The sequence below is a fragment of the Podarcis erhardii genome (assembly GCF_964252035.2).
Source record: "Podarcis erhardii genome assembly, chromosome: 7".
Lineage (NCBI taxonomy): Eukaryota > Metazoa > Chordata > Lepidosauria > Squamata > Lacertidae > Podarcis > Podarcis erhardii.
This window is the reverse complement of record NC_138511.1, coordinates 3,857,055-3,882,233: the sequence shown is the minus strand read 5'-3', so window position 1 is coordinate 3,882,233 and position 25,179 is coordinate 3,857,055. Positions and strand designations below refer to the sequence as shown.

Below are 25,179 nucleotides of genomic sequence, written 5' to 3'. Positions count from 1 at the left end.
ACCCCTCCTGCAGCCCTCTGCTGCCTTTTAGCTTCCTTGGTTTCAGTGGAAGATTATGCAGGAAGACTTCCCAATGGATTGTGCCCTGGGGATCAGATCTGTCTGATGTCCTCTTGAAGAGCACCCAAAACTGGCCACCTTGCCTTGCCTTGTGACTAGGCTGGTGGTGCACAGACTCTTCCTCCCCTCAAGCTCTTGTTGGTTTCAGAGAATTTCCCAGGCTTCCTGCCGTGCTTCGGGCCAAGCTTTGTGACCCTCTACAGGACGCCACCAGAGCTCATGAATGAAGAGGACAATTTAGAGAATGTTGGGAGTGTAAGTCTGTCTCTTGGTTGTCCATTCAACTTCTTAGGAGTTGTGGCAAGAGGGTGGTTGTTCTGCAAGGCACCAACACTGCAAACCTAAAATAGTTTTCTAATGCTGAGCTACAATATTTACCAAGAGTGAATGACACAACCGCTTTTTGTGATTAAGATATAAATTTCTATCCAGAAACATAATTAACAAGACCAGTGTCAGAGATGGATATATCCATTGACCAGTAGCCTCACTGGTCTCCTGGCACACGAGCTTCCAAAACCCTTGTCCCTGGGGGCAATCCCAATTCCTGGGGGCATGTGAAGGTATGTACCAACCATACCACAGCTTCTCAAATGTGGAAGGAGAAAGAATAGGGTTTATCAGGGATAATTTCCTCGGTGTAAAGTACCACTCATGTACACCTTGGCAAGAACAAGCTTTTGTGTTCCAAAGGTCTCTTTCTTAACACTGAGAATGTGCACACTTGTCAAGCTGGGCTATTTTAGGCTGTGTAAGGAAAGGGTAACACAGACATCACAATGTTGCTCTTTCTTTTCAATTCTTCCTCATCATTGTCTGTTCTGCTCTTTCTATCATGAACTCTTCTTCTCTTTTAGAAGGAAGGGATAATTTACCGGGGAAGAGTCCTAGTGGAGCTGATTACCTACATGGATCCGGACCCCGTTCAAAGAATAGAAGCTGTTCCTGAACAATATATTACAAGAATGGAGGTAGCCAAAGAACAAAATATATACAAGTTGTTTTCTTGCCATGTGTAAACAGGAGTATGGGGTGGGGTGGGGATGTTTCATAAGACCATGAAGATGTGGACCTTGCAGGAGCAGGAGTTGTTTCCTCCCTGCTTACTTTCCCATGTTTCTCCTGGAAGACTGTAGTGTCATGGAAACACAGGATTCAGGCAGCTGGCAACAGTCTTTATTATCTAGTTACAGATGAAGCTTTCTTGTGTTTGTCTTTGGAGGATGTTGAGGAACTTCACATGGCCCAGAATGCAGAAGCTGGACTATGTGGTGTGAGATGTTTGGACCATATTACCACAGTATTATCAGTGTCACCAGTTGCCATTTTGTTTCTGGGCCCAATTCACAATGTTGGCCTAAATTTTTCAAGTGGGCCCTCCAAACTCTCGGACCAGGATATTTCAGTGATTGCTTCCTATATTTTTTAGCAGAAAGACATTATTCTAGTAAATGAATAACATAATAGATCTGCTTGTGAGCTCCATGAAGCAAGAGAAGGCCTGTTGACCTGTCATTCCCTGCCCACCCGGCATGCCTTCTCTGCTGTCTGGAAAGTGCAAGGCCAAGAGCTTGAAGAACCCAAGTTCCATCCAGGCACTGGGTCACTTGGGTCCTCCAGGTGTTCTTGGACTCCCGTCAGCTCCAGTCAGCGCAGCCTGTTGCCAAGGATGATGGGAGGTGCAGGCCAAGAAGATTGGGATGGGAGGGTTTCCCATGCCAGCTGTGCCAGACTGGAGTGCTCAAGTTCTGCTGGCATGCTTCCACTGGGGGCTCTCGTCGGCCACTGTAAGAACAGGGTGGTGGTTCTTCTTCTGCTAAAATTTTGAGGATCTTTTGTAGGCACTTTAATTGCTTCTCAAGATTATTATATTATATATAAGCATATAGATAGTTTTGTGCTCAGATGCGTGGGAGATACTGGCCAAGACCTCCTTCTCATAATAACCCTTTTTTATTATTTCAAAAACATTGTATACTTCTTTGGGTACAGGAATCCAAAGAAGCTTACAAAAAGAATAAAACAGCAAAATTATTAATAAAAAACCTCCAAAGGATAATTACGGTAAATTCCAAGATAAAGTAAAAACAGATTAAAACAGATGTCAACATACTACATATTTTAGTAAGCTTGTCTAAACATAAAATGTTTTCAACAGGTGCTGAAAAGAGTCCAGTGAGGGTGTCTGTCTGATGTCAAAAGGAGTTCCAAAGTGTGTGAGGTTGATTTGTTACTGTGCCAGTTCCACAGATTTGTTTGTTTGTTTCTGCAGCGCTATTTGCCTCAAATCCGGTATGGGTTATGTGTCATCTTTTATTCAGCTACTATGTTGGCTGATATCAAGGAACAGATCCAGTTTGAGGTCAGCATTGGGAACTATGGCAACAAATTTGATGGGACTTGCAAACCTTCTGCCTCAACCACTCAGTACAGCCGTGCTGTGTATGATGGTAAGGAACAAGTGACTAAGAGATGATGGTGAAATTTATTAGTTATCCTTCACCAGCAGATCCCAGGCTGGATTACAACAATTTAAAATTCAGTATTAAAAACAGTTGAAGCATGTTACATTCCCAAAAATAGGGTGGGTCTTGAAAATACACATCTCAGGTGCCAAAGACCAGGGTAAAGAGGTGCATCTTCAGCATTCAGTAAAAGCTGCATACTGAAGAAGTCAGACACACCTTTCTGGGGAGGAAATTCCACAACATAAGGGCCACCACAGATCATGCCCTCTCCTAGGCCATCACACCCATCTACCCCAAACCTCTGAGGGAGCTGGAAAGCTTGGTTTGGTTCCTGTAAGGGACTACTTCATATCCCTGCATTGCAGAGGTTGGACTAGATGAGCCTCAGGGTCCCTTCCATCTCTATGATTCTATGAAAGCGAGGAGGTGCCCTCTCTGCTAAGCTTAACAACGGGGAGGATCTGTAGCAAAGGAGGCAGTCTTTCAGGTATTTGGGGCCTAAATCATTTACAAGCTTTGCACACTAACACAAGCACCTTGAATTGGGCCTGGAAATGAACTGGCAGATGGGGGTGGGCAGGAAAAGAAAGGATTCACTGTGAAGGGAAATACTATTTGGAGGTAGAAGGTACAGGAGCTCAGTGGGTAGAGCATATGCTATGAGTGTCGTGTGTCCTGCGTCCCATTGCATGCATCTTAATCCCTTCCTTCTTCCAAAGGGCTCAGGCATGGTTTCTCCCATGTATCCCTACAACAGTCTTGTGAGGAAGGTTGGAGGCTGGGACCGATACACAGAAGTTCACCGAATAAACTTTTTGCAGAGCAGTGCTCATGCTAGTGTCTTGGAGCAAAGAATCTTCTGGCACCATCAAGAGTTAACCAGTTCATTATGGCATAAGTCATCCATTATCTGCATAGTCCATGGAAGCTTACAATAAACTTGTTAGCACTTTAAAAGGTACCACAAGATTCTTTGTTGTCTTCCCAATTAGCTTTGTAGCTGAAGAGAGCACTGGTCTGACCGCCACACCACAAAGGTTTTCAAGTGGCTGGCCTCTGTCTGCAAGTTTGTCTGCAAGCTCTACCTCTCTTTTAAATCAGAACCAGTGAAGGCAGTGAAGGTCCTGTGTGAGTGTCTGGAGGCGGTTGGAGGATGGATGGCGGCTAACAGATTGAGGTTGAATCCTGACAAGACAGAAGTACTGTTTTCGGGGGACAGGAGGCGGGCAGGTGTGGAGGATTCCCTGGTCCTGAATGGGCTAACTGTGCCCCTGAAGGACCAGGTGCGCAGCCTGGGAGTCATTTTGGACTCACAGCTGTCCATGGAGGCACAGGTCAAATCTGTGTCCAGGGCAGCTGTTTACCAGCTCCATCGGGTACGTAGGCTGAGACCCTATCTGCCTGCGGACTGTCTCGCCAGAGTGGTGCATGCTCTGGTTATCTCCCGCTTGGACTACTGCAATGCACTCTACGTGGGGCTACCTTTGAAGGTGACTCGGAAACTACAACTAATCCAGAATGCGGCAGCTAGACTGGTGACTGGGGGCGGCCGCAGAGACCATATAACACCAGTCTTGAAAGACCTACTTTGGCTCCCAGTACGTTTCTGAGCACAATTCAAAGTGTTGGTGCTGACCTTTAAAGCCCTAAACGGCCTCGGTCCAGTATACCTGAAGGAGCGTCTCCACCCCCATCATTCTGCCCGGACGCTGAGGTCCAGCGCCGAGGGCCTTCTGGCGGTTCCCTCATTGCGAGAAGCAAAGCTACAGGGAACCAGGCAGAGGGCCTTCTCGGTAGTGGCTCCCGCCCTGTGGAACGCCCTTCCAGCAGATGTCAAAGCGATAAACAACTACCTGACATTCAGAAGACATCTTAAGGCAGCCCTGTTCAGGGAAGTTTTTAACGTGTGATTTTACTGTATTTTTGGTTTCTATGGAAGCCGCCCAGAGTGGCTGGGGAGGCCCAGCCAGATGGGCAGGGTATAAATAAATAATAATAATAATAATAATAATAATAATAATAATAATAATAATAAATATTCTTATTATTATTATTATAAGTTTGGAGAGCTGCTGCCAGTCAGAGTAGACAGCACTGGGCTAGATGGAGCAATAGTCTGACTGCTCATGAAGCAGCTTCATGACAAGACAAGACTCAGTGCAAAACCAGGCAATTCCTTTCCAGGTAACCACTACTACTACTTGCCATGGTATGACACAAAGCCCATGGTTGCCATCACCTCATTCTGGGAGAACATTAGCTACCGAATCGCCAGTATGAACGCCATGCTATTCATTCACAACAGGCTGGTAAGTCCAGGAACCAGTGATTGGAGGGAGCAGGCATGTTTGGGATGAACCATCTAACGGGGTGGTGGAATGGCCTGTGTGCAAGAGGGATGTGTATCCCAGGTTATTTTCTCATTTCCTATGGCTGCCAATTATATACCTCTTGCATGATGGAAGCCGCCACCCACAGTACCAGCGTCATAGTGTTTCTGAGCATGGAGGGTATGTCCTTAGCTGTCATGGACCATAGCCTCTGGTTTGCCTTATCTCCATGCATCATAGATGCATAGAGTTGAGAGTGACATCGAGGGTCTTCTAGTCTATGCCAGGGACTGGTAGGGCTCTGAGCAGTTTGTGGTGGAGGCAAGGGGCCAGGGAATTGACCCAGAAGAGGGGGCCAGCAATTTATGGGATTTGGCACTGCCTGTGAGACAGAAGCCGGGGGGAGGAAGGGTCAGAGACAGAGGAAGACATGCAGGATGTGTCAGAGGCAGAGGAAGAGGCTGTGCAGGTGAGGGACGAGGCAGTCAAATCCCTGCCATCTCCCCTCCCGCTGTCTCCTAGAGCCAGAAGGGGCTTGAAGAGGGAAGAGCAGTGACAGCTTCCCTGCAGAAGAAGCTGCAGGTTGCACATGCCCCGTCAGATGAGGGTACATATGCCCGGGGGGGGGGCAGGAAGTCCCAGGTTGCACATGCCCCGTCAGATGAGGGTACATATGCCGGGGGGGGCAGGAAGTCCCAGGTTGCACATGCCCCGTCAGATAAGGGTACATATGCCGGGGGGGGGCAGGAAGTCCCACTGTTGTTTTATAGGGTGCTTATCAGAGCTCAGCTGCAGGAGATTCCTGAGTTCTGGACAGAGGTGGTCAAATCCTGGTGCCGATAACCTAGTAAGAAGAACTGGCAATCTTGTAAGGAAGAAGCAGAGCAGATATAGTGTGATTCTGGGCCATATTATTATAATCATTATTATAACTACTATTTACCCTCTTTCACCCTAAGGTCCCAGGGTGAGTTAAAACATTAAACAAAACATGGTGTTAAAGAAGTTTAAAACAACTTACAACCACAAAAATGCAGTGGTTTCTAAAAATATGCACCTCCAGTGTGAAAAGCCAGGGTAAAGCATTGAAACAGGCCAATGACTGCTGGGCTGTATGCAAGTAGGCACTGCTCAGAGTTGACCCATTGGAATTAAGGAACTTAAATTAGGCCACATTCACACCACATGTTTAATGATCCATTATACCACTTTAAATGCTCATGACTTCCCCCAAAGAATGGTTTGTGAAGGGTGCTGAGAATTGATAGCTTGGATGGGACTGGGGGTCTCCTATGATTCCCAGAGTCTCGTGCAAAAAGGGGTTGGTTGTTATACCATTTTGAGGATTGTAGCTTTTTAGAGGGAAAGGGGGTGCTCTCTGAACAATTCTCAACAGTCTTGCATTCTGTCTCCCAGGACTCGCGGGGGGGGGGGGGAGCCATGACTGTTTGAAGTGGTGTCATTGTGCTCTGAATGAATGGTGTGAATGGGACCTTAGTCACGTCCATTCAGTTCAGTGGGTCTACTATGAGTAGAAATAGCACTGGATACATCCTTTTATTTGTATTGTTGTTGTTGTAATGTAATGCATCTCTGCCCTTCTTCTCAGGGCCCATATTCGCCTAGTAAGATGGCTTACATAATTATTATTATTATTTATTGTAGAAGACACATAGAATATACTTTATACTATGATATGCTGTTGGTTTTGGCTTATGGGCTGCCCAGCTATCACCATGTGCTTCCTTCCCTAACAGAAGAAGAACCTGGACATTCTTAAAGCCATCAGCTCTCCCAAAGACCCAGTTGTGGGTGCTGTTTGGAAAATGCTCCAGAAAGAACTGGTGGAAGACTGCAAGTGAGCAATGGGAAGAAGGCCATGGAAGTTCTGGCCGGGGACTGGGCCGCAGAGCTGGTGTGTTCCTGGTCTGCAGGGGAGGTCATACACCCAGGCAGAAGGTGGCCCCTCCCCAAACCAGGCTTTTATAGAGAGTGTGAGACTTTAAAGTGGCACTAGTCACTTGAATCTCCTATTTCTTCCGTGGGTGCATTTAAATTTCCCAATGTTTAAAGTGAGTCCCTCAGCTGCTCCACTGGCTCCAGGCTTCTCTTACTATACCCCCTGCCATCACCTCCTAGCTTGCAGTGAGTGGTTGGTGAGAAGGTCCCCTCAAAACCTGGAGCCTGTCAGTACTCAGGAGAAAGAGATACTAGTGATCAAAACTGTGGGAACTTTTTGGAAAATATGTATTTCTGAGGTATGATGACTCACACCATAAACCTTTTTTAGAATAATGCCATGAATTTGTATATCATTAGAAAGTTAATTTGTTGCAATATATTCTGCTGTGTTGCATTACTTTTATCCTATCAAAAGTTATAGCCAAAATAAAAGATGTTATACACAGAAAACCATGATAAAGGGCATTTCATATATAACTTTTCCTAAACGTTTCCACAATTTTGGCCACTACTGTAGTGTCCCTTCTTTACCTTCCCTTCAGTTCTGCCCCCAGAGCCACAGTTGCAATGAACGGCTTTTGTCCACCTCTTTTCCCGCGCGGAGCACTGAACTTTTTCCACTTCCTCCATGCTCAGGAGACCTCTTCCTGGCTGGGAAGCCCCAACAGTCCCTACCATGCTGGATCTGCAGTTGAGGAAGCTGCGCAGCCAACTCCTCCTGAAAACCAGCAAGGCAGCAGAGAAGACAAGTTGGAAGACGCCCCTGCAGAAACTGATTGCCAAAGCAGAGGTCTGGCTGAACAGGATCGCTTCAGTCACTTCCGAGGTACCTCCTGGGGACAACTCTTGTAAGGAATGGAAGCTCAAGGACTGTTTTTCTCAGATGCTTCTGGGATAGTCTCCCATGTTCCTTGGACAAAGGTGCTCTGCACTGAGCCTTAAAGGAGAAGGAAGGCTTGGGGTGTTGTGTGTGTATCACACATCCTGTAATGGATGCCATAATAGTGCATTAGTGGTAGATTTATACTGGAACATCCACACATCACTCCAGTTTATTGGTTGTTATGTGATGCTTCCCCAATGTTTCTGCATTATTGCTGGCTGCAGGGGCACTCTTGCACTATAGTGCTACAAAAGCAACAGAAGAAGAAAAAACCCAGAATATGCATGGTATAAAATGTTGTTGTTGATATATTTATTTATACTTCAACTTTTTCCTTGAGGGGCTCAAGGCGGCTTACAGATAAAAATAAGGACTGGTAATAACTGAAAATTGTGCCTGGAAACCAACTGGTAGCCAGCGGAACAGCTATAGCATCTTCTTCACATCTCGTGCACTCCTAGTGCTAGTTAAAGACACAGTTGCATGACGTTAGCCACAATCCATGGTGATCCTGCAGTTTCTTGACAAATGCTGTTATCTAATGTGTTCCCCCCCTCAAACCAGCTTCTATCCAACTAGCAAACTTAAGCTGCATTCACCTCCAATTTAAGAATGGTGTGTACATTTGAGACAGTCATTGCGCATCCACAGAGAAGAGCACATACACAGATGAAAGATTCATTAATAGGAGTTTGGGGAAAGGGGGGTTGCAAGAGCCAAAAGGTCATGCTTGTTGGGTGAAGACATCCCCATTCACTCTCTCAGACCCTCCAAGTGCCCCTATTTTCCAGGGACGTCCCTGATTTAGAGAAGCCATCCCAGTTTCTGATTTGATCCTGGAACGTCCCACTTTCCCTTAGGATGTCCCTACTTTCATTGGAGAAATGTTGGAAGGTATGCTCTCTGATGTGACCAACACCATGCAAATGTGACTTGAAAACATTCAGGGTGGAAACAACTGTGCTGTGTTTGAGGCTGCTAATATGACATACCCTAAGTGTTATAAGTACAAACACGACCACAGTAAGTGACCTCTGGCTCCCTGTCCTCCTTGCTGCCCTTAGGCCCAGATCAGCATGCCGGATGTCATGATCTGGATGCTGTGTGATGACAAGCGGGTGGCCCACACCCGGGTCAGGTCTCATACAATCATGTTCTCCAAAGCTGGCCCCCATGCCAGGGGCAGGATGTGTGGCAAAACCCAGACCATCTTCCTGCAGGTAAAAAGAACTACTTTTTGACATTGAAAATGGAGTCTCTGTTTGCTTGTTTTCCTCTTCCCTCCTCTTTCCTTTTTTCTTTTCTGCTGTGTCTATTAGATTGTAAGCTTGCAGGCTGGAATTGTTTTGTTTTTACTGGTCTTACAATAGCCATTCTAGGAGTCCTTTTTGTCTGGAAAGCAGAGCACAAATGCTTTAAATAAAATTAAAATAACAAATAGAAAGATATATGAAGCTTGGCTCATTTGTTTGCCAATTCTCTTAGCAAAAACCATAGGAATTAAAGCTATTGGGGTCACCCAGGAGGCACCGTACCCACAAGCATCTCATGCCCTCCCCTCCAAGTCTGCCCAAGGGAGCTGCTGGTGCTCCTCTAGCCCTGCCTGTTGTGCTTTCTTTCCACCTTACATTACTGCCCTTGTGTCACAGGAACCAGCTTCATCAGCCAAAAAGGACTCTTCATATGGCTCCACATTATTGGATGCCCACCTAAGCATCACCTAAGCCTGGTAGACCTTCATCTAGCCATTGTGTCCACTGTTATGTCTGCAGTCCTGATGATGGTGGAAGGAATGCATATGCATAACTCTTTTCCTTTCTTTTTTTTTTTTAATAAATATTTATTGAAATTTTAACAAAATACAACGAAAAAAGAGAAAACACAAAACAGAAAAGTACACAGAACACAAAAAACAAAAAATTAGAAAAAAATAGAAAAAATCCATTATTCTTTTTCTAACTTTGAAGCTCATATCCTTATTCTCTTGACCTCCTCACACCTCCCCTTTTTGTATTCCCATTTACATAATCAAATCCTCTTTCCATTTATCATCTTTAACTTTGTATCTTAACATAACTCAACTCCAAAATTTTCATCCATAAGTTCATTTTTGCATACTCTTTCTAACTTTGTCACTAATACCACTTATTTTTAATCCAACATCATTTTAACATTCATAAATTTTACACTATTTCTGTAGATAGTCTTTAAATTTCTTCCAGTCCTCTTCCACTAACTCTTCTCCCAGGTCTCGGATTCTGCCAGTCATTTCCGCCAATTCCATATAGTCCATTACTTTCATCTGCCATTCTTCCAGGGTGGGTAGATCTTGTGTCTTCCAATACTTTGCGATGAGTATTCTTGCTGCTGTTGTGGCGTACATAAAAAAAGTTCTATCCTCCTTTCGCACCAATTGGCTGACCATGCCCAAGAGAAAGACCTCTGGTTTCTTCAGGAAGGTGTACTTAAACACCTTTTTCATTTCATTATAGATCATTTCCCAGAAAGCCTTGATCTTTGGGCACGTCCACCAAAGGTGAAAGAATGTACCTTCGATCTCCTTACATTTCCAACATTTATTATCGGGCAAATGATAAATTTTTGCAAGCTTGACTGGGGTCATGTACCATCTGTACATCATTTTCATAATATTGTCTCTTAAGGCATTACATGCCGTAAATTTCATACCGGTGGTCCACAACTGTTCCCAATCCGCAAACATAATATTATGACCAATATCTTGTGCCCATTTAATCATGGCTGATTTGACCGTTTCATCCTGCATATTCCATTTTAACAGCAAGTTGATAATATCTTAGTTTTGGGTTCTAATAGTTCCGTTTCCAATTTTGATTTTTCCACCTGGAAACCATTTTTTTTGTCCAAATTGTAGGCCTCTCTTATTTGGAAATAATGAAGCCAATCTCACACTTTATCTTTTAATTTCCCAAAACTCTGCAATTTTAGTTTGTCTCCTTCTTGTTCCAGTATTTCCCAATATTTCGGCCATTTGGCCTCCATATTGGTTCTTTTCAGAGCCTTTGCTTCCATTGGTGACAACCACCTTGGGGTCTTATTCTCCAATAAGTCTTTATATCTTATCCAGACATTAAACAATGCTTTCTGACAATATGGTTTTTAAATGCTTTATGTGCTTTAACCTTGTCATACCACAAATATGCATGCCACCCAAAAACATTGTTGAAACCTTCTAAATCCAATATGTCTGTGTTTTCAAGAAGCAGCCAGTCTTTCAACCAGCAGAATGCTGCTGATTCATAGTAAAGCTTAAGGTGTGGCAGGGCAAACCCGCCTCTTTTCTTTACATCAGTTAATATTTTAAATTTTATTCTGGGCTTTTTGCCCTGCCAGACAAATCTAGAAATGTCTCTCTGCCACTTCTTGAAACAGTCCATCTTGTCCACAATTTGCAGTGCTTGATACAAAAACAGCATTTTTGGCAATACATTCATCTTTATAGCTGCAATTCAACCCAACAAGGAAAGCTTCAAATTTGACCAAATTTCTAACTCTTTTCCTTTCTATCCCACAGAGTGCACAAAACCAAGGGAAGGCGGCTCCCATTCCTGTTGTGCTGCGGGTGCGAATGTGGCTTGGAGAGCTGGCTGATAGTGCAGAGTTCTTGAAATGTTGTGAAGGGAGAATCCTTATCTACGCTGAGACGGTGAGAGACAAGCCAGGCAGCTGCATGGGAAGGGTCCAGTTTCAACCTGATTCCTCACTGAGCCACAGTGCTTACCGAGTGACCTTGGGGTAGTTACTATCTCCTAGCATAACCTTTCCTCACAGGTTTATGCTGGGGGCCATATGGGAGTGGGGGAGGCACTGTTGGAAATGCAGTCATAAGGATCATTCCGTTCGTAATTTCAAGGTTAATTTTGTCAATGTCAGCTAGCCAAGAGGGAAACAGGTGGAGGTGTTGCTTAACAAGCAAAGAGGGTGGCATGACATCACTGAGGCATCATGTGCTTTGATTGGCTGTGTAATTCTGAGAGAATTTTTTCTGTATGTTTGGTTGAATGCCTCCATGATATGTACAAAGCCTGAAGTAAAAAAGACATAACCTCTCTGTTGCTTTCTCCTTAGACTCCTTTCTCATAGAGTATTTTTGTTCAGTTTGCTCACCAGCATGTTTTTAAGACTGTAGGAAGCTGTCAAACTTTTGGACCATCTGGCTCATGGGTGCCTACACTGGGTAGCAGTGACTTTCCATGGTCTCAGACTGGGGACCTTCCCAGCCGTACCTGGAGAAACCAGGGACTTGTACCCAGGACCTTCTGCATGCAAAGCAAATGCTCTACCCCTGAGCAATGGCCCCCTTCCTCCAGACCTCTCTCTCTGGACTATGCTTGGGCCATTTAATTGGCTGTGCTGATAGACACCATGCGTGCTGCCCTGAGGGGGATGAAGATAACCATGGTTCTAACTCTCATGCTTGCAGTATGAAAATCAAAAGAAGACCCACGGAATATGGGGGACCAGGGACCTGATGCAGCACCCCGCCTTTTCAGATGTCACTGGGAAGGTCAGCCTTCCCAAAGAAAAGTTCCAACCGCCCGTGGGATGGCAGTGGGATGGCGAGTGGGTCGTGGAGCCGCAGAGAAGGTGAGTGTGCGCATAATAATTTCAAGATTACTTACAAGGTTCTTCTTTTCTAAATGCCACACTTTTCTTAGAAAAAATGTCAAAATAGCTTTCAGTAGAATCTAAAGTGCAAATGACAGCCTAAAACAAAGCAGGGGGAACTCAGTAACCAACAATCCATCAGATGGGGGAGTGGGAGACAGAATGTTAAAACAGGGTGTTTAAAAAGAGGAATTTAAAGACCTTCCTGTTAACGCTGGCATTTGATGGTTGATAGATACTGGCCATGACAACCTTGACATTAGCAACTGTGAGGGCATGCTGTTGCTTTTAAATGTTTTTTCAGTTGTTTTTAAATGCTTTAAATGCGCTTTTGTTTTTTATTTTAAACTGAGATGTTTTAACATTTAGATGTTTGCCACGCTGGGCTGCTTTGAGAGGAAGGGCAGGAAACATCTGATGACTAAGGTTGCAGACACATGGTCTGGAATCATTCACGCTCGTCCTCAGCATTCTGCTTTCAATCTAAATTGTGATTCTGGACCCTGCCCTCCACAAGGGCGGGGGGGCTGTTGGATGCCCCCTTCTTTGGGTTGGGTTATCCAGGCCTTTTTATCACTGCACATGCCCCAGGTGAATGAAGAAGAAAGTAATAATGGGTGGACACCCATCCACAATGCTTAATAAAACACAGTAACTGCCTGTGAGGGGAGGTTATTGATTTTGTTTGTTATTATGGTATGTATTTTTCTGTTTTTATATGGTTATGCACCACCCCAATCTCCACAGCAGCGTGAAATCCCAGGGGTTCCAGGTGCTTCCCCAGGGTTTGTGTTTCCATTTGGAAATGAGGCACAGCAGAGACTGTGGTGTCTTCGTGATATATATGGTTTATTTACACATATAAACAACCTGAGCCTACTGTGGAGGGGTTCAGAGCACTGCCACTCCAAAAGGGTCTTTCTTCTCCCATAGGCCCAATCCTGAATTCCAACAGAAATCAAACATGCTCCAAAACATGGCTCTGACCCTCTCTCCAGAGAAACTTATGATTGTAAACTGCTCTGTAATCTTCAGATCATAGAATCATAGAGTTGGAAGAGACCACAAGGGCCATCGAGTCCAACCCCCTGCCAAGCAGGAAACACCATCAGAGCACTCCTGACATATGGTTGTCAAGCCTCTGCTTAAAGACCTCCAAAGAAGGAGACTCCACCACGCTCCTTGGCAGCAAATCCCACTGTCAAACAGCTCTTACTGTCAGGAAGTTCTTCCTAATGTTTAGGTGGAATCTTCTTTCTTGTAGTTTGGAACCATTGCTCCGTGTCCGCTTGATGAAGGACAGTACAGTGGTACTTCGGGTTAAGTACTTAATTCGTTCCGGAGGTCCATACTTAACCTGAAACTGTTCTTAACCTGAAGCACCACTTTAGCTAATGGGGCCTCCTGCTGCTGCCGCACCACTGGAGCACGATTTCTGTTCTCATCCTGAAGCAAAGTTCTTAACCTGAAGCACTATTTCTGGGTTAGCGGAGTCTGTAACCTGAAGCGTATGTAACCTGAAGCATATGTAACCCGAGGTACCACTGTATAGAAATTTAATAAATAGTAATGATAATAATTTTATTTGGGTAGGTATGGATACACCCACCCCAAAAGCCAGGACCACCAACTTCTGTTTTCAAATAGGCCCACAGCAGGGCAAAAGAGAATCATTCTGCAATTAGCTTTCATTTTCAGAATGAAACCAGTTTCTCAAGGATCACTTTTCAAGGGCAAAGAATATGCAACCGATCTCAGTGACGCATGGACTACATACTGGGGAAAAGCACTCGGTCTCCATTGATTCTAAAATAGAATGTGTCTACACAGATTACGTAGATACAAACTTTGTTTATTCCTTTTGCAATGTATTCATGTGGTTCACCCTGCTGGGGCCCTTGGGTCCCTAAACAGTATGTAAATAAACCACACCATACCAAAAACATACCAGACCTTTGCCCCTTCTGCATCTGACCAGGCTCTTGCTGGACAAAGAGACAAACCACACCGAAGTGCTAGAGGAAGTGTATGAGAACCAGATCCGGCAACCTGGGCGTCGATGGAGACCGGCCCCAGTCCTCTATAGCAATGCTGTGAGTGAGGGGAGAGACAGACAGCTTCAGCCTGGGACTGAGGGCAGACCCTCTGAGGCTTGGACATCCTTGGGAGATGCTAGTGGTTTTCAAACTTACCTTTGGAAGATGCTCTCCCCGTAGATTCCCCCCCCCCGTCAGAACCTGCCATATCCAAAATGGGGGGAAACTTCTGAAAGAAGAAGGAGACCCCCCCACCCCCCACAGAACATTCCTTGAGACTGCAAGGCACATATACTATAGCACCCCATTCCTGGGACCATGCAGGGCCAGCTCCAGAACCATTGCTGCCAGTGCCACCCCCCAAGCCCAAGGATATGTCTCCAACTTCATTGTATAAGACCCTAGAAGACTGGGTCCTCCTTGGCTCCTTCGCAGCAGGAGATTACGAGGAACAGGTGGGCCCCTTTAAGTAGGGCAGCCTCTTGCAGCGCAGATGGTGCTAGCAATTAGACTACACCTGCTGCTGCCTTTACAAATGGGCTCAGCTTGTCCCTTGCTAGAGCTTTGTGTTTCCCAGAGCACAGCTGGAACCCTGCCTTGTGTCCAGCATCACCCTCACCTTGTCCTACACCCTGGGTGAGTCTTGCCACACTGCGGAGCAGGATCCCTCTGTACCACAGGAACACACACACCACCATCTCTCCTAAATTCCATATCCTCCTGAGGCTGGGGGTCAATAATCTGAAAAAAGACTCAGGGACCAACAGTGTGGTGCCCAGGAACGCGATGGCACCCTTGTGGTCTTCCCCTGGTGCCCCAAAGCCTCCAAGCACCACCACTGCCCCTTTAGCCATTAGATGGAGAAGATGAATAGCTTTTCCTCCCTTGAAAAATGCTTAGGAAGTTTCTCTTTCAGCTTTATGTGCTTTTAAAGTCTCAGGTTAATTCTGCCTTAACCAACTTTTACCCAGATCCCTTGGGAAAGTGAAGTGTGTGCATGCAGGTGTACACTGACTCTCACTCTGTCTCTTGAGGGAGGGACTGAGCAAGGGGAAAGAAGAGAGCTGGTCAGTGAGGTCAGGGGTGCTATGGCACTCACTCGAATATTCTAACATGCCCTCAAGCCTAAAAAGGTTGGCTTTCAATAGTACCTCAAAACCCTCTCCTGCACTGGAGCCCCCAAGATTTGCAATGCCCTGCACATTTTAAATATTGCTGCTTAGACACCCATTTTGCCCCCTGCCCTCTCTGTTTTAGAGTGGTTCCCCTGCCCCTCCAAAGGAAGAGATTTTGTGCCCCCAAGGCTGGCTCTTTGTGGAAGACTGGAAAGTGGAGGAGAATCGTGCTGTGGACGATGCTGGCAAGTTTTCCATTTGTGTTTGTCTTGGCCCTGGAGCCACTCCTGAGAACAATGACTGTATATCTTCTGGGGTCATTGCCTGGAGCCTCATGAGAATACATTTCCTCCCTTAGGTTGGGAGTATGGCGTTGCTCTCCCACCCGCTGAGTTCCCCCGTTCTTGGAATGCAGCCGAGAAGACCTACCACACCCACCGCCGGCGGCGCTGGCTCAGGAAACGCTGCCGGAACCTGGCCAGCGAGAACCAAGAAGGAAAAATGGCTGCCTTCCTTCGGCTGGTAACTGGCAGTGGTGCTCACAGCTGTTGTGCCCAAGGGCTTGTTCAGAGAATGTCAGGGATTAAAAGTCAGCCATAAATGCAGAGCAAACTCTTGAGGCCAGGACTTTTATGGGGACCAGGTGGACAGGGATTGGCACCCCCTGGGGGGGGGTGCCAACTGACAGGACACTCAGGCAGGCTGGTAGTGCAGCTTAGACACGGCCCACAAAACAATAAAAACAATAAAGTATAATACTTCACGGAAAGGGTACAAAATGATTATTAAAATTACTGGCACAGAGATAAGGGACATAAAAAGGCATTCAAGAGGTGCCTGCTAGTAAAAAGGGAGGGTGCTTGCTGTCCAGCCTCATATAACCAACAAAATTAATCCATGAAGGGATTAAGACCATAGAGTACGCTGCCCTGCTAGGAAGGGTTACCAAACTATTTGTTATCGCTCTTCCTCCTCCATGTTAACCCTACAATAGGGACCTCTGCAGGGGAGCAGCCTGATAAAGCAGCGAAGACTCTCCTGTTTGTTAGAAGTTTATTAAAAAGAAAGAAAGAAACACATTCAGAGCAGGACAGACAGCCATGATCTCATTAGTTGCTCCAGTCCGAGTCATCGTCCTGCCCTCTCCAACAGGAGGAACACCAAAATCCCGCCTTCCTTCTCTTCCCCCTCCTTCATTCTCTAACCTACATTTTCTAACCTACAAGTTCTTGGACTCTTGGTTTGAATGCAATCCCCCTCCGAAGATCCAGCCTGAGAGGAAGTCTTATTTGATGGTTGCCTGGCAATGTCTTGGTCAGGATCCAAGTCCTCCTCCTCTTCCTCCTGGGAACTAAACGCTCCTTCCCTGGAAATGACAGACAACTCTCAGCTACAGAGTTAACCTCTTCCTCACTCAGCTCATCTTCCGAGGCTGACTCTCTGGGTGTGCTGGGGGGGGGGCGGCCACATTCCTGATACCTACCAGTAAGGAGGTCTAAGCTGGATGCTCCAAACTTAGATCATGTGGCCTTAATAATTCCCACATATGAAGTAACAGTGTAGTTAAGTAAAACAACTAAGAACCACAAAAACAAAACATACATGAAGCCTCAAAATATATCGCAATGACAATGAAATGCAATGTAACATTGTGTGCGTCAAAATTGTAGTAACACACATGGCTGTCTAAACTGGGGCCCCAAATCAAATCACAATCTTCATTGTTACTGTTAATGATCAGCATTGAAGTGAACCCCCATAAAACCTTCAAGTCCATCCAGGGGGTCTCAAATGGCCTTGATACCAGGATCATATGTGGTGACCTAATCACTATCTTTTCTCCAGCTCACTTCAAGCCTCTCTTTCCATCTATTTCCTGCAGCACTCCGAGTTAAGGCTGAAAGAAGAGACTTGGGAATATGCCCCACTCCATGGCTGGAGGTTCCATCTGCAGCGGCATCCCAGCGACATCTTTCGCCGGCGATGCTGGCACAGGAAGCTCATCCCGATGTCGCCCAGCGGTGTGGCCTCCATTTTTCTCTTGGAGGGTTCACTGGTAAGAAAAGGCAGGTGCCTTCTGCCTCAGCTGTGGCACAGCTGGCAAGTGATTCAGAGGACACCTGTGCCCTATTTTGGCTTTCAAAGGACTCGTCCAAGTAATTTCTAGGCACAGGTTCATGATGTGTTGGCAAGGGTCTGAGCAGGGGTTCTTTTGTCCTACCGCTTTCGCCAGGGAAACATGCTATTTATAGCTGAATCGGACCAAATGTCAAACGGGTTTTCCATGGATTGACATTTGTTCCAATTCCACAGGTGAGCCCTAAATTGAATCTTGACTGCTGGAGAGAGACAGAACTGGTTCAATAGCAGCATCACCAATTCTATCCTCAGTTCATTCATGACAGAAGCTTCCATTGATTTCAGTAAAATTCAACAGAGAAGTCTTGGGATAAGTCACAGTGTGACTCAAGCAGAGTTAAGCTGAAATGTCTAGAAGTGTTTCTGAATTTCTTCTTTTTCCACCCTTGTAGAAAAAGATTTGCATTTTTTTCTGAATATTCTCTACTGCTTTTTGTGTGGCCACCATTTCTCAACAAGCACACACACACACACACACACGAAGGTAAACTAGTTTTCCCGTCATCAGGGGGTGGGGTTTCAGGGTTCTCCTCCCCCCCCCCACACACATACCATGACTAGCAAAACTGGAATAAATTTGGCAAAATAGCTAAAAGGCAATGTTTAAAAATGCAAAATAAAAGAAATTGTGCTCCTGTGCTTTATTTGCATGATTTGTATGGGTAACAGGGTTTTTTTAAAGTGTACACTTATGGCATTTTTTTTTATTAAAAAAAATTATGTCATCTCTTTTCAGGGTGTGGAAATTGAAAGCCAATGGAAAAATAAGAAAATTGAAATAGGAAAGAAAGAAGAAAAGAAAGATGAGAAAGAGCCAGAAAAAGCTCCCTCTCAAACCCTCCTGAAGAAGAACACCCCACTTATCTTCTGCATGTTCAAGAGTGAGTAGTCTGTGTTAACAGGCCTTAGCAGCTTGGGTGAATGAGAATGACTTACAGTTTCTGGAGTTCGAAGGCTTTATTCATGCAGGAACTATTTACTTGATGAGTGGATATAAGAGAGAAACAGCAGACATATTTTATGGAGAGAAGAACAAACATCTTTTAGGGTTGGAGTTAAATTAGACATAGAGGCTTACAAACACTGTTGGCACACAAAGTGCCCTCTTGTAGTTTAAAGCAATTCATGCATTAACTACAAACTCAAGAGAAGGAAATGCATATGCTTTTCTCCAACAGTTTGTCCAAATAAGAGCACATGGAAAAAGAAGGCTGTCCTACTGCACATAAAATAACAAGTAAATATAAGGCTGTGTGGAGATAAACTTTCGAACCAAAGCATGTTTTAAGAAGAGCGTGGAATGTATAAGAGCTTTGGAATGACGCAGTTAAAAATGTCGTCGCCATATTGGGAAGTTCTGTCGGAGGACTTAAGTCTGAGAGGAGAAATAGAGAAATAGAGCTGTTTTTATATTGTGGGTGAAACTCCTCAGTGGGACTTAAGAGCGACAGTTTTGCGAAATTAATGATGGAAAGAGCGATGTTATCTATGAAGGCGATGATATATGGAAACCATCTCGATTTGAGGATTGGAAGAACGGAAAAATTCACACAGGATTATTATTGGTGTTTATCGGCTTAAGGAGACTATCAGAAGAGATCATAAAGAAAAAAGAAAATATATGAACAAGATGTGATGTGGAAACAGCAAGATAAGACTGGATAGAATTATGAACTCTGTTTGGATTGATTTGGACTGATTTGGACATTAACGCAGTAGCAAGAAGATGATCAGAATCCCCCTTCGGATCTTGAAATATGGGTCCCCCCAACAAAACTTAAAATGCGGCTTTGTAATTCGGAATTTATGTGATGTGATTTAATTTGATTTGATTGGCCGGTTAATAAAAATTATTTTTAAAAAATAATAATAATAACAAGTAAATATCAGATTCCGTGACAGATACAGTGGTCAAGAAACAGAATCAAGTGGAAAGAAAAGTGACAGAAAAGAAACCACTGGTAGCCCTGATTGACCCCACATTGATTCCTGAACTCCAGAAATTTTCCCAAATGTGCTAATTAATTCTTTGGCAAATAGTGCATTCAAAGCTTACATGGAGCAGTCATAAATCTATAGAATACGTGCCATGGTTTCTATGTATGCCACCTTGAACTCCTTGGAGGAAAGGTGGAATATAAAAGTAAGTAAAAAAAATAATAAAACATGAATTTAGGAACTGTAAAATGATGAGCCAGGCTTGGGCTTTAGGGGTATCCAAGACAAAGGACTGTTATCCAGAGACAGATTTAAAGCAGCGCATCTGGTTCTACCACACTAGGCGCTGAGCCTAGAGGGTGACACGGGGCTCGCAAGTACAACATAGTGAATTGAGCAGAACGGAGGGTGAGAGGAGGGCAGTGCTGAACTTTGGGCTCACATAGGGCACTGCTGAAATATGAAAGGCCAAAGTCTGCCCCTGCTGTTACCCCTCCCAGATGTTCTCCCCTTTCTCCAGGACTTGGCCGAACCGCTGGATCACCTCCAGCTGTGACACTTGGCTGTTCTGTGCCTGCCAAGAGCAAATGCAAAACCAGTTTGCTAAACCAATTTTGATGTATCTAAAATCTATGCAAGTTACATTGATATGAATTGAAAGCTGATCTTCTGATGGATCAAAATGCCTAGAGTGTCCTTGTTTGTGCCACTTTTTGGATATTTTCTCCCTGTTCTGTTTTTTGTTTTCAGTGGTCACTCAGCATTCCACAGCCACTGAGCATGCTCAGCACTTATTGGGCTGTATTGAGGCAGACGCATCCATGGGGGGGGGGGTTGTATTTTGAAAGATTCTTTTCTATTTCTGTAAACCTTGGGGTTCTCCCAAGCATTCTGGGGCATAACTCATCCCCTGAGATGGAATGATATTGTGGACAAGGAGACTCTCTAACAGAGCAAGTAGGGAGTTTGCAGAGAATTCGGACAAAAACAAAAGCAGGAGCAGAAATTGCTGGTGTTTGCAAATTCATCCCATGTCTGGAACGGTGCTCCCCACTCCACCATTTGCAATGCATTTCCTTTGCATTGAAATGAATGGGGTGGAATAACGTAATGACAACATAACTTGTGCCATTTATTCAATCAATTACATAAGCTCACCACAACAGACAGCGAGGTTTTTGGTGGAAGATGAACAGCGGCTTGCTTATGAATACAGAGTGAAATGGAAAAACTTTGCCTTCCTACATCCCTGTTTGCAAGTCTGGGTGGTATATTGTAGCCAAACTAAAAGGAAAGCGCAGTTCTTTTTTCTTCCTTCCTCCTTTCAGATCCTGTCTATTTCCAGTTGCGCTGCTACATCTACCAGGCAAGAGACCTAGTTGGAACTAGTGCTAAGAGTTCTGCAGGTAGGTGCAATGGAAACAAGTAATTGCATTGCAGGGGTTGGACTAGATAACCCCTGGGGTCCCTTGCTACTCTAACATTCTATGATTCCAAGTCCTCTGCCCTCCCATGCCCTCTATCATTCACTCCTCCCTGTCCTCATCTCTTTCCTCACAAGAGGCCATTTCCCCAGATGCACTCAAATGCCTGTGTTACGCTTTGAATTTAGGAGGGGCAGAATCTTGGTGTCCCCTCCCAAGGTAATTATTATTTTTCTGGAGCTCAGGTCAGGGCAAAAAAGCTGTGTTGCAAGAGATCCAGTATTGGATCTCCTGCCCTCTTCTTCTTCATCATCTTCATCTTTGTCTTCTTATCCTCAAATCATGCTCAGACTGGATCAGGGCAACAGTGCTGTTTTTTTAAAAGCCATTTCCCCATCTAACATCCCCCCCACACACACCCTCCCAATGTTGCTTTTAGCTCCACTTAGGAAAAAGTACAGCTATCTGTAGATCATTCCTCTCTTCTCTCCCTCCCCATTTGCTTTAACAGCTGCTTTTGCAGGGGGGGATTTAGAGCAGGAAAGTGGCCTGGGGGAAAGAGTTGATGCTTACAGCACAGTACAGCTGGGCCAATCCAATGGTGGGTTGGGAGTGCAGATGTTGAGAATTCTCTGTTGGAGATCCCTAGACTCACCCACCTTAAAACTAGAGTTCCCAGAATTCCCAAGAAAGAGGGGGGGGTGTGAATGGCTATTCATCCATTTTAAGCTTACAGCGTAGTGTTATCTTGGAAAACATGTAGGTGATATTTGACTCTGTATCAGTAATTCCTCCATCTCCTGTTATTTCCTCTCTGCTAGATCCTTTGGCCCACGTTTCCTTCCTTCACATGAGCCAACATACCCAGACCATCTCTGGCACGCTGCACCCCTGCTGGGACCAGACCCTTATCTTTGAAAACATCTTGATCTATGGAGACCCTCGAGCAACTGAGCAAGAGCCACCTGTGGTGGCCTTGGAGGTCTTCGACTTTGACGCAAGTGTATGTGCATAGGAAGTTTCCCTACGCTGAGCCAGACCATTGGCCCGTCTAGCATGATATTATCTGTATGCTGACTGGCAGCGGCTTTCCAACACAGTCTTTCCCAGCCCCACCTGGAGATGCCAGGGATTGAACCTGGGACCTTCTGCATGCAAAGCCGAGGACCTAACCCTGAGATAGGCATGAGGTTCTTTTCACAGGCCCATGAAGTCAACAGAAAAAGGTGGCAAGCAAAAGGGCAACTGAAATTCAGGCTTCTCTTTTCTGGCATTATTAACCTGTGATAACAGCACCGTGGGCAGTCCAGAAGGCATTCCCGGGTGCTTTCCCTCCAGCCTTTTATCTTGAGTAACAACTCAAGAGCCCTGCTATATCAAACCAAAGACCCACCTATTCAGGCATCCTGTTTCCCAGTTAATCTATCTCTAGGAAGTCCACAAGCAGGACAGGAAGGCAACAGCCCTCCTCTTTCATTTATCCCCAGTATCTGATATTAAGAGGTAGACTACCTCTGAATGTGGAGGTTCCATTTGGCTATCATTTGTAATGGTCCCTGATAAGACCCCCCTCCTCCATAAATTAGTCAACTTGCAAATGTGACAAAACACCACATCTCATGGAGTGAATTCCATGCAACATATGTCAACAAATACTTTCTTTAGTTTGGGGTGACTAATTTTTTTCCAGCCCAGGAGCCAAATTCATTCTTGGTCCACCCTCCGGGGGCCACAGGTCAGTGTAACCTTCTAGAGTAATTGTGATTTCCAAGGATGCTTTCGATAGACTTGGATTACCTTCTGCCTCTTTTATGTTTCCCTCTTAACAAAGAAATCACTCTCAGACTACTGAGTAAACAAGAAAAAGACAATGTTTACTCATATCAAAATACTTGCCAGAATTCAAGAGCTATACTGCTGAAAATAAGGCAAGCAATCCTTAAATGTTACAAATATCCATAAGTCCAGTTCAAAATGGAGATTGTTCTCTGGTAAGGACGGAGAAGAAATTTGATTTGGTTCACATTTAAAGGCAAATCTACCTAATTCGCAGCACTTCTCAACAACACACAAACAGAAACACACACACCCTTCAGAATTCACACTTCTTTGAATTTTGCAATGTAGTTCTCCCTCCATGTAATATGTACAAAAATGCATATGTTTGAGTAAAGTGTTCATAAAAAGATATGTGAAAATAACATAGAAAAATGCATTATATTAGGAAACACTGCTTTGCAGAAATGTAAGTGTTAGGCAAAAATGTATACAGTTAGGAGAAATTTGCACTGAGATGCATATGAATTTTCATGAGAACTTTTTTGAAAATAAAAAAATCACAAACTAATGTGGAAATGGGGAGAACTGAATGTAAGATCAGAAAAGAGAGAAACGGAAATTGATGGATTCGCCCACCCCTAGTCTCTTTTAAACTTGGCCTTCCCCATCCTGGTGCCCTCCAGCTGCTTCAGACTGTAATTTCCACATAAGGGAACAACTAGATTATAACACCAAGTACAGTCTTCAGCATGTCCAACATTTCCTGTCTGTTTGCTTTCTGACCCTACACTATTGCCCACATACAGACAGCCAAATCTACTATTGGCTTTTAACCACTCCTCTTGCACACCTAGCCGGGAAAACCTTCACCCCTTGTTCTGTGTCTCTTTCAGGGCCACTCCCATTATTTCATGGGAAGGAGCTTGTGCATCCCAAGTGTGCACCTGGATCTCAGCTCACGAAGACTACCCCGCCTCCAGAAGTATACAATAATCAAAGAACAGGAGGATTCCGGACAGCTCCTGGCTGCTTTTGAGCTTCTGTTGGACAAGAAGGTAACAAATTAAATTATGCCTTATGGCAGGTTATGCGTTAGTATCATGGACTGGTGTGATGCAGAGGAATGGTGGAACTAGCAGGAGAACTCTCAAGGGAAGAAGGCACAGAGTCTGGGCAGTGGTGGTGGGACAACAGTGAGTGGTCACTGGGAGAAGTGGGAGAAGCCTGGAAAGTGGTGTCAGAAGCTGGAGAGGTAACAGGTCTCGGTGAGCTGGGAGAGTCTGTAGCAGAGTCCAGAATCAGAGTCATAAGCTGAAGCAGGAAAGTGGGGTGAGGGAGTCCAAGAGGCAGAGATGAGTCAGGCAAAGTGACAGGAGCCCCCCCCCTTCCTGCTCCAACAAGCTCCCCTCTCCTGTGGTCTCCCAGGAACACAAGAAGCATGAAAAGGGTGGGGGAGAGGTTGACTTCATGCAGACACAGTCTCCAACTGCTTGAGAAAGGTACTGGAGAGGAGGGAACTTAGATGGCTGTGGTGAGGCAGAGACTTTCAGGCTTGGCAACTGATCCAGGAGGCAAGACCTACCAGACATGAGCTGCTGTGCTCATTGGGCCTGGCATTCCTCCAAACTGTGCAGACTCTGTTCTTGCTAACAGAAAGTTCACTCCAGCTTCAACGGTGTGATTTACTGCTGGCTCACTCCTGACATTTAGGTACACCGGAATAAACCCAAATTAAGCTACAACTCCTTTAGAAAACTGGATAAAAGAGTCATGCAGTCGCAAGCAACAATTTTCTTTGAGTTTCCCAGAGGCTCTAAAGCAGGCTTCACTATCCCTGGTGCCCTCCAGATATTTTGGACTACAGCTCCCATCAGTTCTACTCCTCACAGCCACGTTCCCTGGGGATGATGGGAGTTGTAATTCAAAACATCTGGGAGGTTCGAAGGAGCAACCTGCTGCCCCAGCATCATTTCAAAAGCCTTCTGCAACCAAGCATTTCAAAGCTCCAGCACGTCTCAGCAGGGCAAAAGAAATTTGTCTACTACACCCTACTCTCTAGATTTCTACTCTCCAGATTTGCTCTCCGGGGCTCATAAAGCCAATAGTTATCCTCCAGCTAAAGACTGAGGAGAAAATGTCATTCATCACTGGCTAAAAAAAGAAAAATAGATCTCTGTTCAGCAGAGATCTTCATCCTCTCTACAGGATGGATCCTTAGGAAAGCTTCCACCGCCTGCATGGAAGGATGGGACATACATAATCCCTAAAGGAATCCGGCCAATCTTAAGGCTGATGGCCATTGAGGTGAGTGTAAAGCCACAAGATGATATTATTATTATTATTATTATTATTATTATTATTATTATTATTATTACCCTGCCCATCTGGCTGGGTTTCC

General features: G+C 44.9%; 1 protein-coding gene across 2 annotated transcripts in view; it reads left to right on the top strand.

Moving 5' to 3' along the window:
• Positions 1-25,179, top strand: part of FER1L5 (fer-1 like family member 5) — a 374,601-nt gene that overhangs the window by 324,036 nt on the left and 25,386 nt on the right. For both annotated transcript variants that reach the window (XM_081869992.1, XM_081869993.1), the window contains 18 exons: positions 209-315; positions 918-1,031; positions 2,333-2,510; positions 4,713-4,837; positions 6,616-6,716; positions 7,457-7,646; positions 8,768-8,923; positions 11,257-11,388; positions 12,166-12,329; positions 14,329-14,443; positions 15,644-15,746; positions 15,860-16,023; positions 17,384-17,557; positions 18,377-18,521; positions 20,907-20,984; positions 21,824-22,005; positions 23,675-23,836; positions 24,987-25,085. In XM_081869992.1, the coding sequence (XP_081726118.1) occupies positions 209-315; positions 918-1,031; positions 2,333-2,510; positions 4,713-4,837; positions 6,616-6,716; positions 7,457-7,646; positions 8,768-8,923; positions 11,257-11,388; positions 12,166-12,329; positions 14,329-14,443; positions 15,644-15,746; positions 15,860-16,023; positions 17,384-17,557; positions 18,377-18,521; positions 20,907-20,984; positions 21,824-22,005; positions 23,675-23,836; positions 24,987-25,085 (2,489 nt within the window). The remainder of the gene's footprint in view (positions 1-208; positions 316-917; positions 1,032-2,332; positions 2,511-4,712; positions 4,838-6,615; positions 6,717-7,456; positions 7,647-8,767; positions 8,924-11,256; positions 11,389-12,165; positions 12,330-14,328; positions 14,444-15,643; positions 15,747-15,859; positions 16,024-17,383; positions 17,558-18,376; positions 18,522-20,906; positions 20,985-21,823; positions 22,006-23,674; positions 23,837-24,986; positions 25,086-25,179) is intronic.